The sequence below is a fragment of the Oryzias melastigma genome, linkage group LG24 (genome assembly GCF_002922805.2).
Source record: "Oryzias melastigma strain HK-1 linkage group LG24, ASM292280v2, whole genome shotgun sequence".
NCBI lineage: Eukaryota > Metazoa > Chordata > Actinopteri > Beloniformes > Adrianichthyidae > Oryzias > Oryzias melastigma.
The window spans coordinates 5,690,792-5,705,239 of NC_050535.1; the positions used below are offsets into that span (position 1 = coordinate 5,690,792).

The 14,448-nt window shown below is 37.5% G+C and overlaps 2 protein-coding genes across 5 annotated transcripts; one reads left to right on the plus strand and one right to left on the minus strand.

Annotated features, from left to right (window-relative positions):
• Nucleotides 1-1,773: 1,773 nt before the first annotated feature.
• On the minus strand, nucleotides 1,774-7,500 carry rnf8 (ring finger protein 8, E3 ubiquitin protein ligase). Of its 3 annotated transcripts, none has more exons than XM_024291776.2 (10): nucleotides 7,249-7,500; nucleotides 6,986-7,114; nucleotides 5,703-6,142; nucleotides 3,716-3,920; nucleotides 3,572-3,631; nucleotides 3,412-3,501; nucleotides 3,235-3,342; nucleotides 2,965-3,169; nucleotides 2,839-2,871; nucleotides 1,774-2,147 (listed from the first exon to the last, which is right to left on the minus strand). In XM_024291776.2, the coding sequence occupies exons 1-10, from the start codon at nucleotides 7,369-7,371 to the stop codon at nucleotides 1,957-1,959; spliced, it is 1,584 nt and encodes a 527-aa protein (XP_024147544.1). In that variant the 5' UTR covers nucleotides 7,372-7,500; the 3' UTR covers nucleotides 1,774-1,956. The 3 variants fall into 3 exon arrangements, with proteins under 3 accessions (XP_024147544.1, XP_024147545.1, XP_024147546.1); XM_024291778.2 differs by having other exon boundaries at nucleotides 2,035-2,147; nucleotides 2,958-3,169; XM_024291777.2 differs by lacking the exon at nucleotides 2,839-2,871.
• Nucleotides 7,501-7,984: 484 nt separating this feature from the next.
• aida (axin interactor, dorsalization associated) lies at nucleotides 7,985-14,320 on the plus strand. Of its 2 annotated transcripts, XM_024290575.2 has the most exons (11): nucleotides 7,987-8,321; nucleotides 9,498-9,564; nucleotides 9,644-9,697; nucleotides 9,925-9,979; nucleotides 10,067-10,130; nucleotides 10,202-10,299; nucleotides 10,439-10,447; nucleotides 10,798-10,920; nucleotides 10,991-11,113; nucleotides 13,096-13,213; nucleotides 13,297-14,320. In XM_024290575.2, the coding sequence occupies exons 1-11, from the start codon at nucleotides 8,215-8,217 to the stop codon at nucleotides 13,394-13,396; spliced, it is 918 nt and encodes a 305-aa protein (XP_024146343.1). In that variant the 5' UTR covers nucleotides 7,987-8,214; the 3' UTR covers nucleotides 13,397-14,320. The 2 variants fall into 2 exon arrangements, with proteins under 2 accessions (XP_024146344.1, XP_024146343.1); XM_024290576.2 differs by lacking the exon at nucleotides 10,439-10,447 and having other exon boundaries at nucleotides 7,985-8,321.
• The last annotated feature ends 128 nt before the right edge of the window (nucleotides 14,321-14,448 follow it).

The following is a 14,448-nucleotide window of genomic DNA, read 5'->3' on the forward strand; positions in this document are numbered from 1 at the left end:
ATAAATCAGTAAGAACATCAGTTTCTCCTCCAGAATTCGATCACTTCTGCAACTGCATGGCATGCACTCTCCTTCAATGTCATTTTCTGGTCTTTATGATAATAAAAAAAGACTGCAAGTGTTTCTCGAAGAGTGGGGAGTTTTGTTCTTTGCTCAACAGTTTCATTTACTGGACCAATCAACCAGATTGTTGTTTTGGCTCTTGTTTTTTTCTCAGTGGTATCTTGACTGCTGCAGGATGCCATCATCGATTGCTGTAACTGATAAAAAATACAATAAGTCCAATGTGCACTGTTGAGGTTAATAATAAATATAAACAGTACTGAAGGAAAACATTATGGTGTTTGACGAAGTTACCATAAGAAATGAAAATAATATCTGTACCTACCAACAATAACTGTAATGATGAACTGTCACAGACTCAGTGCTCAAGCTTCTCACACCACTCCATATGTCCTTTGACTAGGTTAAAAAACTTTTCCTCTCAGCCTGTTTTCTTGTTACAGGGTTAGACATTTGACAAAATGCATAATTGTGTTCTTTCTTTGTTGGTGATTTGACAGTTTTGTCAGTCCTGTTCTGCCACTGCTAAACTGATACAACTCTACAAGTGGTGCAGTGGTTTTTGGCTTATTAAAGAAATATAATGGAGTATATAATGAAAGTGGTAGAATGGACAGTATGATGAGTACATATATACTGGATCACTAACAGCACATAAGACATTATATTGCGACAAACCGACATGCTTTTGCTATTTGAGCGAAAAGTCTTGGAACTTCAAGCGGCTTGTGCAACCTCTAAAATATCTCAGATTTGCCTGGAATTTTAACCCTGTAGCCTTTGCCTGTATGGTCAAGGTTTGCAGGGTTCAAATCCAGGAATTTATGAAATTTATTTGTTTGTGTGTTTTTATGGACCACCCTAATCAGGATGCATCACGCATGCTTGTCATATTCCTGTCATCAGCATCATGAGCGCGGCGCAGAACTGATTTTGGGTCAGACGGAGTAATAAGGCATCAGTCACTGTCCTCCATGTGAAATCGGGGGATAGAAAATGCCTCCCCAACACTCATGACATCAGGAGGTAAACTCACACTGGCAGACTCACTTCAACCTAACAAAACAACTTATATTTCTCATTTGTGCATTATTTTGCAACTCTAAGTTCAAGATTTTATTTTATTGTGAAATAATTCATACAAATAACAATTTTTATCTCAGTAATCTCAGTAACAATTCTGGCACTAAAATTGACTTTTTTTAATCTAAAAAATGCACAACTTTAATAAAATGATTTAATTTTTTTTTTGTTGCTCCAAAATTTAAGCATCTCACAACGGATACTAGACGTTTAAAGGATTAGAAAGTCATTTTTATATTCCAAAAAGCTATGCCTCTGAACCAGCTTGACTATAAAAAGAAAAATATAAAGTATCAGATCTTATTTTTTAAAGGAATGTTTAAAATGACAATCTGAACTTTTAGGTGGATTTTTTTTTAACCCATAAATTTAAAGTTATTTAGATTTCACCCTGAAAAATTACAATTTAAATTGTGATGAATTTTTGGTGCCATAATCTTCAAATTGCATATTACTTTGAATTATGGGTAGAAAAAAAAACATCCATAGAAATATTCCCACCCCGTTTATGTTAGTTAGGAACTTTTCAGGGTATATGTTGTGTAGAAAAGTCACAAAGTTTGAATCCAAGAAAATATTTTGTAAAAAAGCAACATGAAAAAGTTGAAAGCTTATGAAGAAAAATGGTAAAAGTGATCAGGAAGAAACTTTAATCTTTTCACTGAAAAACAAGTCAACTACACAAATAACTTTACAAAAAGAAACAAAAGCAACAGGAAGTTTCCCCATGATGAGACCAAAGTGTTCTTAGTGTAAACTAAAGATCCCAAGCGCTTTTATTGCAGTGGGTGGAGTCCTTCCATGCGACGGTTAATCTTCAAGATCGTCGGAGATCTCAAACTCTAAATCGTCGCTGTTTTCCGTCTCCACGGTGAACACAGAGCTGGAGCTGCTAAAAATGGACAGCATGCTTCCGTCGCTCTCCAAGCTGCTGCTGTCGCTGCTGCTGCTGTCGCTGGTGCTGTCGTCATCGTGGATCACCATCACCTCCGTGGCGTTGGCTGCAGGAAAACAGAGACGTAGAGTTAGCCGTCGCTCCGGGGAAAAAAAGGGCGACTGGAGAAACAGTAACAGAAAAACCTCTGCTATGCGTTTCCTACTATTATTTTTTTCATCTTTAAAGTTATACAGAAGACCTATTAGATACATAAAGATTACATAAAATGAGTGGTGCATCAAACTGTTTAAAAAAATAAATGATATATAATCACTGTTATCTGGAGCCCCCTCCACCAGATGGCGCCCTAGGCGGCCGCCTATCCTTAGGGTCGGCCCTGCGTGTTTACATCACGCATTTTTATTCTGATCAGGCGTTTATTTGGATTACTTGTGACCACGTAAATGCCGCTAGTGTGCTCTCTGGAGGGTTGTAGCGGCTCGCCGGAGATCCAGAGGCTGGTCAATTATATGTAAAGGGATAAAAAAACAAATAAATACTCCTTGAACAAAGTTCTTTTGTCTATTTTTAGGTGGAAAAAAGATATCAGCATGGTAAAAAATTATTCTAAGGTTTCCAAAATTATTCCAGGTAAATGCCTGAGTCACCTGACTCGTATGGATGCTGCAGGTTTGTATCATTTGTATCTCACAGTCCCCTATATTCAGAAACGTCTTGAAAATGGAACGTACCGTTATTATCTTGAGTGGTAAGTGCATTCTAAAGTAAGTTCCACACACTTATTAACCCCTTACCTGATTGGATTCTGCTTTCACAGACCTGCTCACCTGAAGAAAACAAACAAAAGTGTCTTTTAACGCCTCTATGTGAACACTCGAAATGGTTCCGGTCCAGACGAGCATCCCAAACGCACCTCTCACCTTTCCTCTCGTTGATGATGCTTTGTCTCTTCTCCTTGACGTCCAGGCTCAGGTTCTCCATCATGCGCTCGATGAAGTTGTCCAGAGCCAGGCAGCGGCTTTGGGACGTGATGGCCTGTCGGCAGATGGGACACTCCTCCTTCTTTTTGCGCCACTGGTTGATGCAGTAGGAGCAGAAGCTGTGGGCGCAGTTCAGGGTGACCGCCTGCAGAAACACATCCGTCATTTAAACGGTTCTCATTTTCAGGTGAATCTGACGACTGAGCTCACCTCGATGAAGAGTTCGGAGCAGATGATGCACTGAAGCTCGTTCTCCAGGACTTCCGTCATTTGTGTGACCACTTCGTCTTTCTGAGCCCGCGCCCTTTCCTTCTCCTCCTGAGGGTTTGTTATGATTGGAAGGTCATAATCGGAGGCAGAAGATGAATAAAATGATTTTCAACATACTTTCGTCGCTTCCAGCTCTTTGTTTTTGGCGGAGAGAATCTTTTCGAAGGCTTGTCGAGAAAGGGCGTGTTCAACGATCACTTTCTTTTGCTGGGAATGAAAACATTTTATCCTTAAAATGGTCACTTCTCACAAACAAACAAAAAATGATGCATCTTACCTCTTGCAAGGCGTCGTTCAACTGCTTTCTCATTTGCTCTTCCTGCTGTGATTTCTGATGCTAAACACACAAAAATGCTTCTTTATTTCCACAATATTTCACTTCACATCCCGCTTATAAAACACACCGACCCCCCCCCCTCACCTCTGGCCACTTCCTTTCACTGAAGGACTTCTTTAAGGTCTCCATCTGGTGCATTTTGGAACGGAGAGTTCCCAGCTGACTCTGCAGCTCCTGGACCTGCTCCCGGACCAGCGGGTCGCCCGGCTCGTCTTCTCCCCCCAGAGATGCCACCCGTCTCTGGGTGTCGTCCACCTGCTGCCGTAACAGCAGAATGTTCTGACTGTACCTGCAGGGAAAATTCAATTAATGTGATTTAATGATTTTCCTTAAAATGTTTAAAAAGATTTGAGCTGAAGTAGCAGTAAAAATGGTAAATCTATAAATGTAATTCTAGACACAAGAGAAGAATAAATGCAAATTAATTTGAATAAAAAAGATCACGGAAACTTGTTATCAGAGCTTCAAACGGGTTATTTTTGGCAATTGGGCAAAAAATTATATAAGTTTTATTCTCTAAACTCCCTTTACAGCAGTTAATCAAAGATCTATTTGACTGTCCTCATATTTAATGGATGAATGGGTTCAAATTCAAAATGCAAATTCAACTTTATTTATATTTTTCCTGTTGGACAACACCTCCAAGTGCTTTACATAATAAAATAAAAATACTAAAAATAGTCATCGTTATAAAAGTCACCGAATACACATTTTTGCATTAAGCAAAAACACCATAAAATTACATTCAAACGTGCGGAAAATGGTAAAAACGACTTAAAGCTAAGAGAAAAGGACGAGTTTTATGTTTTTTCTAACAGTGGATGAAGCTCTCACATCCTCAGAGCAATTATTTTGTTTTACAATGTCAAGAAGATAGCATCACTTTGTTTTATTTATTTATTTATTTATTTTCTAATCAATTTGTATCTCAAATCCATTAGATGAATCATTTAAATGTTTTTTTCTTTGTTTTTATTGCTTTAATAAACCATTTATTCAGTTTGGGGAGTGGCTTCCACCTCTGGATGACATAAGTTACCATCATGCACCATCAGAAAAGTCATTTAAAACAGCGCGTTGTTAATAGTAAATCTTTGCTCTGTGTAGTTATTGTAGTCGTTCACAGTCTGTGATATTCCTAAAGGTAAAGATACTTTGGGTGGGAAATGGCGCTGCTGTCAGGACACGCCCCCACAGATGTTTTACAGCACGTCTGTCTTGGAGGTCGACTCATCATTTCAAGATTCAATTATAGCACGAGTTCTTAAAATCCTCCGCAATAGGTCAAATATGAAAAGTTATTCTTATTTTTTATTAGAGGTGTTTTAAGGCTGTAAATATAATCACTACTACACACTTTATACATTTTTCTCAGACAGTCGTGAACATTTTCACACTTTTCTCTCGTTTAAACTCTTTGTAAGTAATAATATAATAATAAGTTTATAAGCGAGACTTTATTTATATAGCACTTTTCACAAAGAGCAACTCACAAAGTGCTTCACAAAAGTTAAAATATAACACAAATCTATATAAAAATAACACAAATTAGATAAATACAGGAAAAATATAAAGTACGAATGACAGACAGCAACTGAAAGGTTGGGGGAAGGTAAAATAAAGTTAAAATACCAGCTAAAAGCTTTACCCTAAAGAAACGTCTTCAGTTGACTTTAAAACACTCAACAGTCAATCACTGACGATGGAAGAGCGTTGAGAGTTTTGGGGCAACTGTCTGAAATGCAAGATCGCCTCTGGTTTTAAGATGACTTTTTGGAACGCTTAAAAGGTTCAAAGCTTCAGATCGTAAAGGGCGAGCAGTCGTAGGGCTTCAGGAGGTCAGAAAGACAGCTTGGGGTCTGTCTGTGCAAAGATCTGAAAACTAAAGCTAAAATCTATTCTAAAACTAAGCCACTGAAGGATGTGGTAGATTTGGAAAAGCTGAACTCATTCTGTATGTGAGATTGATTGACAATGTCAGCAACCAATCAGGACGCAGAACAGTGTGCCATAAATAAATAAAAACAAACATTTTAGCTTCATTTGTGTATGGAAGTGAAGATTAGCTTACATCTGTAGGTTGTCCACGTCACAGGGAGGTTCAGAGCGCTGCCTCGACTTCTGGACACGTCTGCTGGACGTGGTCTCCTCCGGCTGGGAGTGACTCTGTTGCAGCTGGCACTTCTTTAGAGGCGGAGGGCAGGCTTTCGCTAAAGACTTGTCTGACGAAGAGCAGCGGTACAGCTTGGGCTTTGAGGTAGAAGGCTCGTCTTCCTCCACGCTCATCTTCCTCTTGGAACTCGCAGTGATGAGGGCTGCTGTGGCTCCCTCTTTGTGCGTCTTTGCCAGGTGGAGTTTAATGTCTTTCAGGGGACGCTGGACCAGGATGTAGTCAAACTCCACTCTGGATCCCATTACAGGAACTCCCAGCTGTACGGAGTCTCCGACCCGGAGGAGATGGGCTTCATCGGCGGGTATGCGGTTTCCGTTGACCCACACGCCGTTGAGACTCTGTGAAAGACATCAGCTGTTATTTTCTATTTTTATCTGCATTTTTGTAATATAAACTCATTAAATAAAGCAGGATTTTTAAGGACTTCATGGAGGAAAATGAAAAATCTGTATCCTACTTCACCCTTACTTATGTGTTAAGTGTTCGCCATCACCTGCAGCATGCCCATAGGAAAAAAAATGCATTTTCTCAACACAGGTTCACCAAGGGGTCTACAATCTTGCCAATTTTTCACCCACAAACAGCAAATATCCACCCGTAAGTGCAGTTGTGACTATTTAACTACTAAAACCACAAATGTGTAGCAATTAATCTGATCTGGGACAAGGAAAAAGTACAAACTAGTGGAGAATTAATCAAAAATATAAACAAAATTTGCCTTTATCGTCACTGACTACGCATCTGAGTAAGCCTGCTCTCACTTCCCATCATCCCTTCGTTTACACACTCTTCTGCTGGATTACTGTGCCTAAGAACAATTTTTGTAAACCAGATGCCAGAAGGAAACTGAAGATGTACATGGATCTGAATGAAGCAAAGGAGGGAGCTTGCAACCAGAATGTAGCATCTACATCACAGCTACAGGCTTTTTCCAACTACTTTTGTTTTGTCTGCTACTGATTTACAGCAATTTGACTGAATAAATACTCAGAGATTCTATTTTAAGATAAAATATCTTTATATGTGTCCTCCATAGTCAGAAAATGCCACATGAACATGTTAGAAAAAACACTATTTTCACTGGAGTGGGTCTTAAATAGTCAATATTTCTTGTGCAAATGTGTCTAGTTATGATGTAATGTCTTATTTACAAGTGTATGCATTTCTATATCTTATTTTACCTTCTTGTCCGTCACTGTCCACTGCCCGTCTTCTTTCCTCTTGAAGGTGCAGTGCAGTCTGGAGATCATCAGAGGACAACTCGCTGACAGGAGTTGGTACGTCACGTTCACCCCACGTCCAACAGTGACCTGCAAACCAAACCAACACACCCTTTAACCACAGAGCAACCCCGGACAGCTTAAAATTCCAAAAACCGCGGTAAAACTGGACAGAAAATTGTGCTATTCTTTAGCAAGTTTAGCTAGTTAGCAAACATTAGCACCTCTGTGTTTTCGAACAAGCGAAGCCACTCGGATTTTTTTCCAACTCTCATCAGGCACGCCACCTCCGAGTCCGAGCAGTCCTCCTCGTCCACCGAACAAGCCTCCGTGGTTGTACTCTCCATATTATCTCATTTTAAAAAGGAATATAATTGGTACAACGACGCCACAACTGTTGCTTTGCTCAGTCACAGAACGTAACCCTGCTGCTAGCTATGTGACAACTTTAACAGACCGGAAATCACCGGAAGTCTTCATGCGATTTTTCAAAATAAGGCACCAACACCGCTTTAAAATAAAAATATATATTTTTGTTTTAATAAAGGAGAAAACCCTAAATATTACTTCATTATATTATTTTTTCCACAGATACAGTGGTATTAATTATTAAAAAAAAATATTTTAAAGCACAATTAATCTTGTGAACAAACATGAATATTTTTGTCAATACAAATGTGTTTTTTGTTGCTGTTGTAAATATGTCTAAATCATCTACTTTAGAGACACAATAAAATAAAATTAAGCACTATACTAAAAAGCTTGTTAAAAAAGTCTAACACTAGAACTTACTTTATTTTGCTGTTTTATGCGATAAATACACTTATTTTGTAAAAAAAAAAGTCGATTAATAATAATAATAATAATAATAATAATAATAATAATAATAATAATAATAATAATAATAATAATAATAATTTTATTGTTGATAAAGGACTCGCCGCTCTTCCGGGTGACCCCGCGCAGCAAATCAAGCGCACCTCAGGCTCCGGGCGGGACTTCCTTTCGCCCGCGGATGTCACATCAGGGTCGGCCAGGCTGAAAGGGCTTGGTCTGGGTGTCACCGGTTTGTGCGCGAGCCTCTGGACTGGACGGGCTGGCAAACTGGCCGACGCTGGAGCCCCGCAGATGAGCCTCCTTCCTCGGATATGCTGTCCTGAGAGCGCCGCCGCACGATTCCTCCCGACAAAATGTCTGATGTAAACAAGACTATCCAGAAATGGCACGCCAGTTTTAGGAAGGGCTCAGACTTTGACTCGTGGGGGCAGTTAGTGGAGGCGATAGATGAATACCAAATGTAAGTCGGACTGCGTGTTTGTTCCGTCTGTGGTGGAAGCTGCGGGGATAGAGGACCGCGGGAGGCAGAAGTTGCCCCGGCAGCTGTCAGCAGTAAATACATCCCTGCCCTCCATGACGGGATGTGGCAGCAGAGCTCCGTGCGGTTGCTGCATCCCGGCTTCAGTTTCGTCTTGGGTGTTGTGTTGACGTGTGTCCGTGTATGTGTGTCACTGTGTTTTCTGCTGAAAAGGAGCCAGCAGCTGCTCCGCGGAGTGTTGAGAAACAGTCAGCCACACCCTCTCGTTGTTCTGGGCGGATTCTTTGTGTTCAGAGAGAAACGCGATTTTTTTTCTTTTCAAAAGCCAAACATTTTCATGAAGTCATATGCCTAATTAATTAATTAGTATTTGCTGTAATTAACTTGTTATATTAATATCTGGTTTACATGGTAATACTTTTGTTGGCCACAGGAGGGCGCAGAGACACAGATTTCATCTTAACATGTACACATTTCAAAATATGGAAGGCCACTAGGGACATTTTATGCAGTATTTCTCGAAACAAATTCAACTGAACTAGATTAAACTTTTAAAGTATTTTTTACGTGTTTTTTTCTTTCAAATAATTCTGTTTTAATGAAGTGATCTACTTTATTTGTTAATATTTGTTATAATTGCCAGAAACGGGTTTACCTGGTAGTGCTTTTGTGGCCACAAGAGGGCGCAAAAACACAGATTTAAGAATAAATTTCAAATGTATGGAATGCCATTAGGTACACTTAAAGCAGCATTTCTCACAAAAACAAACAGAACTGGGTTAAATTAAGATTCTAAGTTATTTTTTTTATTCTTTAACAGCCCACTCTGATGAAGATGGCATTTTTAACATGTTCTTACGTCATTTTTCTCTCATTTTATGACATAAAATTGTATTTCTGAGTATTTATTTATTTAAATCGCTGCAAATCAGGAGGAGAATAAAAACTATGTTTGTATAAGATTATATTTGACACTTTTAGCATTGGACTCTGGGGTGATTTAACGTTTTGTCAGTTATTTTCTCTTTTTTTTTGTTTTAATCCAGTAAAAAACAGACAAAACATTATTTCTGTTAAATGTATTTAACATATTTGAGTTATCGTGCATTGTAACAAGTTAACAAATCATTTCTGTGTTTTCTATATGCGTTTGTTTAGTCTAGCAAGGCAAATACAAAAAGAGATTCACACAACAAGTTCCACAGATTTTACAGAAGAGCAGAAGGTAACATCATTCCAAATAAATAGAAAGTTCTTATTTTCTGCAGCTAATAACAACCTTTATGTTTATTTTCTTTGAACAGAAAACTTTAGGGAAGATTGCAACATGTCTGGAGATGAGAAGTGCGAGTCTGCAGGTTTGTGTCACTTATTGTCTTTGCGTTTTGGTGTTCTGTGATTTTAAATAAAGTTTTTGCTCCATTTTAGATTTATTAAATGTTTGCTTTGTTTTTTTGAGACTGATTTGGAAATACTATTATTATTATATATTTTTTTATTTAAACATGTTTCTGTTTCTTTGACTAAATAAATCAATGTATTAGAAATGTACTGATTGATCTGATCTTTAATGCTTTTCCCTCAGTGCACACAGTCAAAGGAGGATTTCAAATTAGAAGACCTGAAAAAAATAGAATCCAGTAAGTAAACAACAACAAAAAATGTGTGTATGCAAATTTAGTTTTTAAAATATATATATTTTTTTACTTTTTTGTGTTTGTTTGCAGTAATAGAGAATATTCTTACCTATAATAAAGAATTTCCTTTTGATGTCCAGCCAGTTCCCTCAAGGTAAAAAAATTAGTTTATTCTAACGAATTAACATTTTCTGTAGTTTTTTGAGAAACATGTTTGTTGTTCAGGAGAATCCTCGCTCCAGGAGAGGAAGAGGATCTCGATCTGGACGATGATGAGGATGCGGGGGCGTGTGCGTCCGAGGCTTTCGCGTCACGAGCTCCTGGTACGGTAAACCCCGCCCACCTGGCCGCCATGTTTTATTTTTATGTCTCTTCATCTCTGACCATGCACGTTTTTTGTTCTCTCTGTCGGTGTCGTGCATGTCTTCATCGCTCATCCCTGCCTGCCCGATTCATTTCCAGCTTCTCAAGGTACGGTCTCTCACAAATGGCGTTTTGTCTTTTAGTCCACGTTTTTTTTTTTCCTCATCAGAAAGTGTCACTGATCTGGAGAATAGAAATGAAGCCTCACTTTTTATTTAAACTTCCTTTAAAAGTAACATTATGAAATGAAGAACTCTTTAGTTTTCTGTTAAACATTCAACAAGTTATTTTTTAACTTAGTTTAAAATAATTAACTAGCTGGAATGCAGCTTCTAAACACTCAAAAAACAAAATAAAACATATTTTGTGTTGTTTTTAAGAATTTCTTTAAATCAAGTTAAGAAAAACAGTTCATCACAAGGCGCTGATGTTAACGCCCAACCTTTGATCTGCTACAGGTACCTTGTTACCACGGTTACCCTCGGAGCCTGGCATAACACTACTCACAGTAAGAATTGAGAAAATTGGGCTGAAGGATGCCGGGCAGTGCATCGACCCCTACATGACCGTCAGCGTCAAAGGTACGGAGACGATCATGCGGAGGAAAGCTTCTTCCCTGAGTTTCGACGACTGATGTTCCTCCGCCTGCAGATGTGAACGGCGTCGATCTAAATCCGGTGCAGGAGACGCCCGTCGCCACCAGAAAGGAGGACAACTACATTCACTTCTGCGTGGATGTGGAGATCCAGAGACACGTGGAGAAGTTACCAAAAGGTAACAGCCTCCAACAAAAGTTAGGCACACATATGTAAGGGTTATCTTACTTGTAATGTCAAGCACGGAGGACCATGATAGGACCATGACTTTCTCCAAAATATTATCGATTTGATACAAGCTCTGCTTAAGCAGAGAGCTCTCAGTAACGGGAAAGGAAAGGGGGGCGGGGTTGCTCCGTAATTCACTGAGGTGAGTTTCTAAATTAACTGCTGCTTTGCAGAAACCGTGTCCTAGAAAAATGTAAATTTTTAAAAATGTTTGGCTTCTGAAAAAGATGAAACGGTGATCAGAGTAGGTATTTATATACAAGCAGGGAGGAGGAAGAGACAAAGCAGAAATCTACACCTTTGCATGTGTTAGTTGAGGCTTCAGCAATACGGCTGCCACGATACGTCGACTAATCTAGACTATTAAAATAGTCCACGATTAATTTAACAGTTAATTATGGCCCGCAGCAGCAGTCTACTGACTGCAAGGACCATATTGTTTTTGTTAGTTGTTACTTTATGTTATATGAAGTCAGAATGTAGTAAAGTTGAAAGTTATAATGGCCTTCTGCTAACTTTTTGGACTGTTTTTACATTTATGAAAGTTTTTTTCAGCTATTATGGACTTTAGTTAATATTTCAGCTACGTGCTAGCTATTTTGGCTAATTTAGGATTTTTTTACAGTTTTTTTTTTAGTTTTTTTAGACTATTTTGGAGTTTAGCTAATATTTAAGCTACATGCTAACTATTTTGGCTAATTTAGGATTTTTTTACAGTTTTTATTTTTGTTTTTTTAGACTATTTTGGAGTTTAGCTAATATTTAAGCTACATGCTAGCTATTTTGGCTAATTTAGGATTTTTTTTTAAGGCTAATTTGGAGTTTAGCTAATATTTCAGTTACATGCTAGATATTTTGGCTAATTTAGGATTTTTTACAGGTTTTTTTTTGTTTTTTTTTGGACTATTTTGGAGTTTAGCTAATATTTAAGCTACATGCTAGCTATTTTGGCTAATTTAGGTTTTTTCTTTTTCGGTTTTTTAGGCCAATTTGGAGTTTAGCAAAAATTTCAGCCACATGCTAGCTATTTTGGCTAATTTAGGATTTTTTGCAGTTTTTTTAAATTATTTTTTTAGACTATTTTGGAGTTTAGCTAATATTTAAGCTACATGCTAGCTATTTTGGCTAATTTAGGATTTCTTTCCGTTTTTTAGGCTAATTTGGAGTTTAGCTAAAATTTCAGCCGCATGCTAGCTATTTTGGCTAACTTATGTTTTTCTCAGTTTTTTTTAGGCTAATTTAAAGTTTAGCTAATATTTGTGCTACATGCTAGCTGTTTTGGCTAATTTGGGATTTTTTTAAGGCATTTTTATGGCATTTAACAAAAATTTAGCTTGCTTTCAGCCTAAGCGTTTTCAGCTATTTGCTTCAGCGTTTTTTTAGCTATCAAATTTAGCATTGTCAGCTATCATTTTCAGCATCTTCAGCTACCAGCACTACCCTCTTCAGCGGCCACATTCAGCTTACACCATTCACACTAGCATTATTGCAGGTAATGCTATTTATCTAGTTTTGTAGTTGGTTTAAAGCTAATGATGGTTAAGTTGTGTGCTTTACATCCATTTTGGGCATGACCCGATTAGTCTAATCGGACTAATCGGAAAAAATAATCGGTGATTAGTCGACTATTAAAATAATTGTTTCCGGCAGCACTATTCAGCACCAAGATTTGGTTCTTTATGGACAGTTTGTGAAAGGAAAGCTGTGGGTCAGCGAAAACCTTTGACCTGAGAATAATAGCAATGCTAAGATGATTTCTGAATTTTGTGAAGAACATGTTTAGTTTATGGCTCTGACTGGAATCCTTTTTGTTCTAGAATTCAAAGTTTGAGACACTTTTTAAGATAGTTATCTGGCATATTTGTTTTTCTTTTATAAGCTTTAAATCACAGAGCAGCCTGTGTTAAAGATTTTGTTTTCTATTTATTGCAGGAGCAGCTATCTTCTTTGAATTCAAACACTACAAGCCTAAAAAGAAGTTCACCAGCACTAAATGTTACGCTTTCCTGGAGATGGACGAGATCAAACCCGGACCGCTCGTAATCGAGCTGTGAGTGTTCTCTAAAACGGACATTTCCTCTCATTCTTCCCAGCGAATTGAACGTTTAAAAATAGTCTGCTTTTAACTTTCAGGTACAAGAAACCAACAGACTTTAAGAGGAAGAAACTGCAGCTTCTCACAAAGAAACCACTTTTCCTCCACCTTCATCAGACGTTACACAAAGACAGCTAAGATCTCATCAGCAATATCCAAACGAGGTTTCCATGAATGTGAAGACAGAAACAGAATCGACTCATATTTTTGCATTCTTCGTTTGTTTTGAAGTGCATTTCTTCATTTTTTGTTATTTTTTCTTTACCTTTTAATTGAACCCTTGTGGTATCTTGTGGGGTCCAGATGATCATGTAAACATGCTCAGCATAGCACAAGGGTTACAGAATCTTCAAACATGTATCTGCAGTGATTTGAAATGTTAAGGAAATATTAGACATTTATTTACAACATTCAAAATGTAACATTTTGAATTAAAGTTAGACCCCCCCGTTTTACAAACTTTTGGACTTTAATGTCAGTTGAATGAAGTTGTATTTTTTTTCTAGCTTGATGTGAGAAAATACTGTTCCTTTCTGTTGACAAAAGTAAATTTTATGTTTTTCAAAGACTTGATAAATTGTAAATAATTTGGATTGAAGGTGGAGAGTGTGAAGTGAGTTTTGTGTGTTTGGAGGATAAGTTTACACTAAAATAAAAAGTTTTCTGAAATATCGGACCATAATTTGACAAAATAAAAGGTTTATTATCTATCCTGGATTTTATTTTTTTAATTATTTGACTTTTAAACGCTTATTAAATTGTATTAGGTTAGAATGTGCAGCGAACAGCATCTTAAAATACTTAACAGTGCTTTAAGTTTTTATTAAACACTTAAATTTAACTCAAATTTCAAAGGTTTTATTTTGTTGATCAGTGGGTTTTTTTAGCTTTTTGTGACAGAAAAATCTTCCTCTTTGTAATATTTGCTTTGAGATTTTATTTTTGTAACAACTGTAAGCTGCACTAACATGAACTAACCGTGATGGAAATGTTTTTTGTTCACATGCTGAAGGGAAGTTGGACATTTATGGGTTTTATTTTTAATAAACCAGAAAAAAAGTGTCTTTTTGTGAATGCATCATTGAGTTTTGACATTTGAATTTTTGTATTTTGGTGCAAATTACAATTTAAATCCGTATAGTGTAATCAGACTTTAGTTTCACATTAAAAATTATGTTTTTTTTGAGGAA

Bases quoted from the DNA above. Each gene is read 5' to 3' on its own strand.
- rnf8 (XM_024291776.2), bottom strand. From the start codon at position 7,371: ATGGAGAGTACAACCACGGAGGCTTGTTCGGTGGACGAGGAGGACTGC. The intron at 2,872-2,964 runs GTGAGAGGTGCG...TGTTTTCTTCAG, and splicing joins CATCATCAACGAGAGGAAAG to GTGAGCAGGTCTGTGAAAGC. The intron at 2,148-2,838 runs GTAAGGGGTTAA...GTTTTCCTGCAG, and splicing joins TGAAAGCAGAATCCAATCAG to CCAACGCCACGGAGGTGATG.
- aida (XM_024290575.2), top strand. From the start codon at position 8,215: ATGTCTGATGTAAACAAGACTATCCAGAAATGGCACGCCAGTTTTAGG. The intron at 8,322-9,497 runs GTAAGTCGGACT...GCGTTTGTTTAG, and splicing joins GCGATAGATGAATACCAAAT to TCTAGCAAGGCAAATACAAA. The intron at 11,114-13,095 runs GTAACAGCCTCC...TATTTATTGCAG, and splicing joins CGTGGAGAAGTTACCAAAAG to GAGCAGCTATCTTCTTTGAA.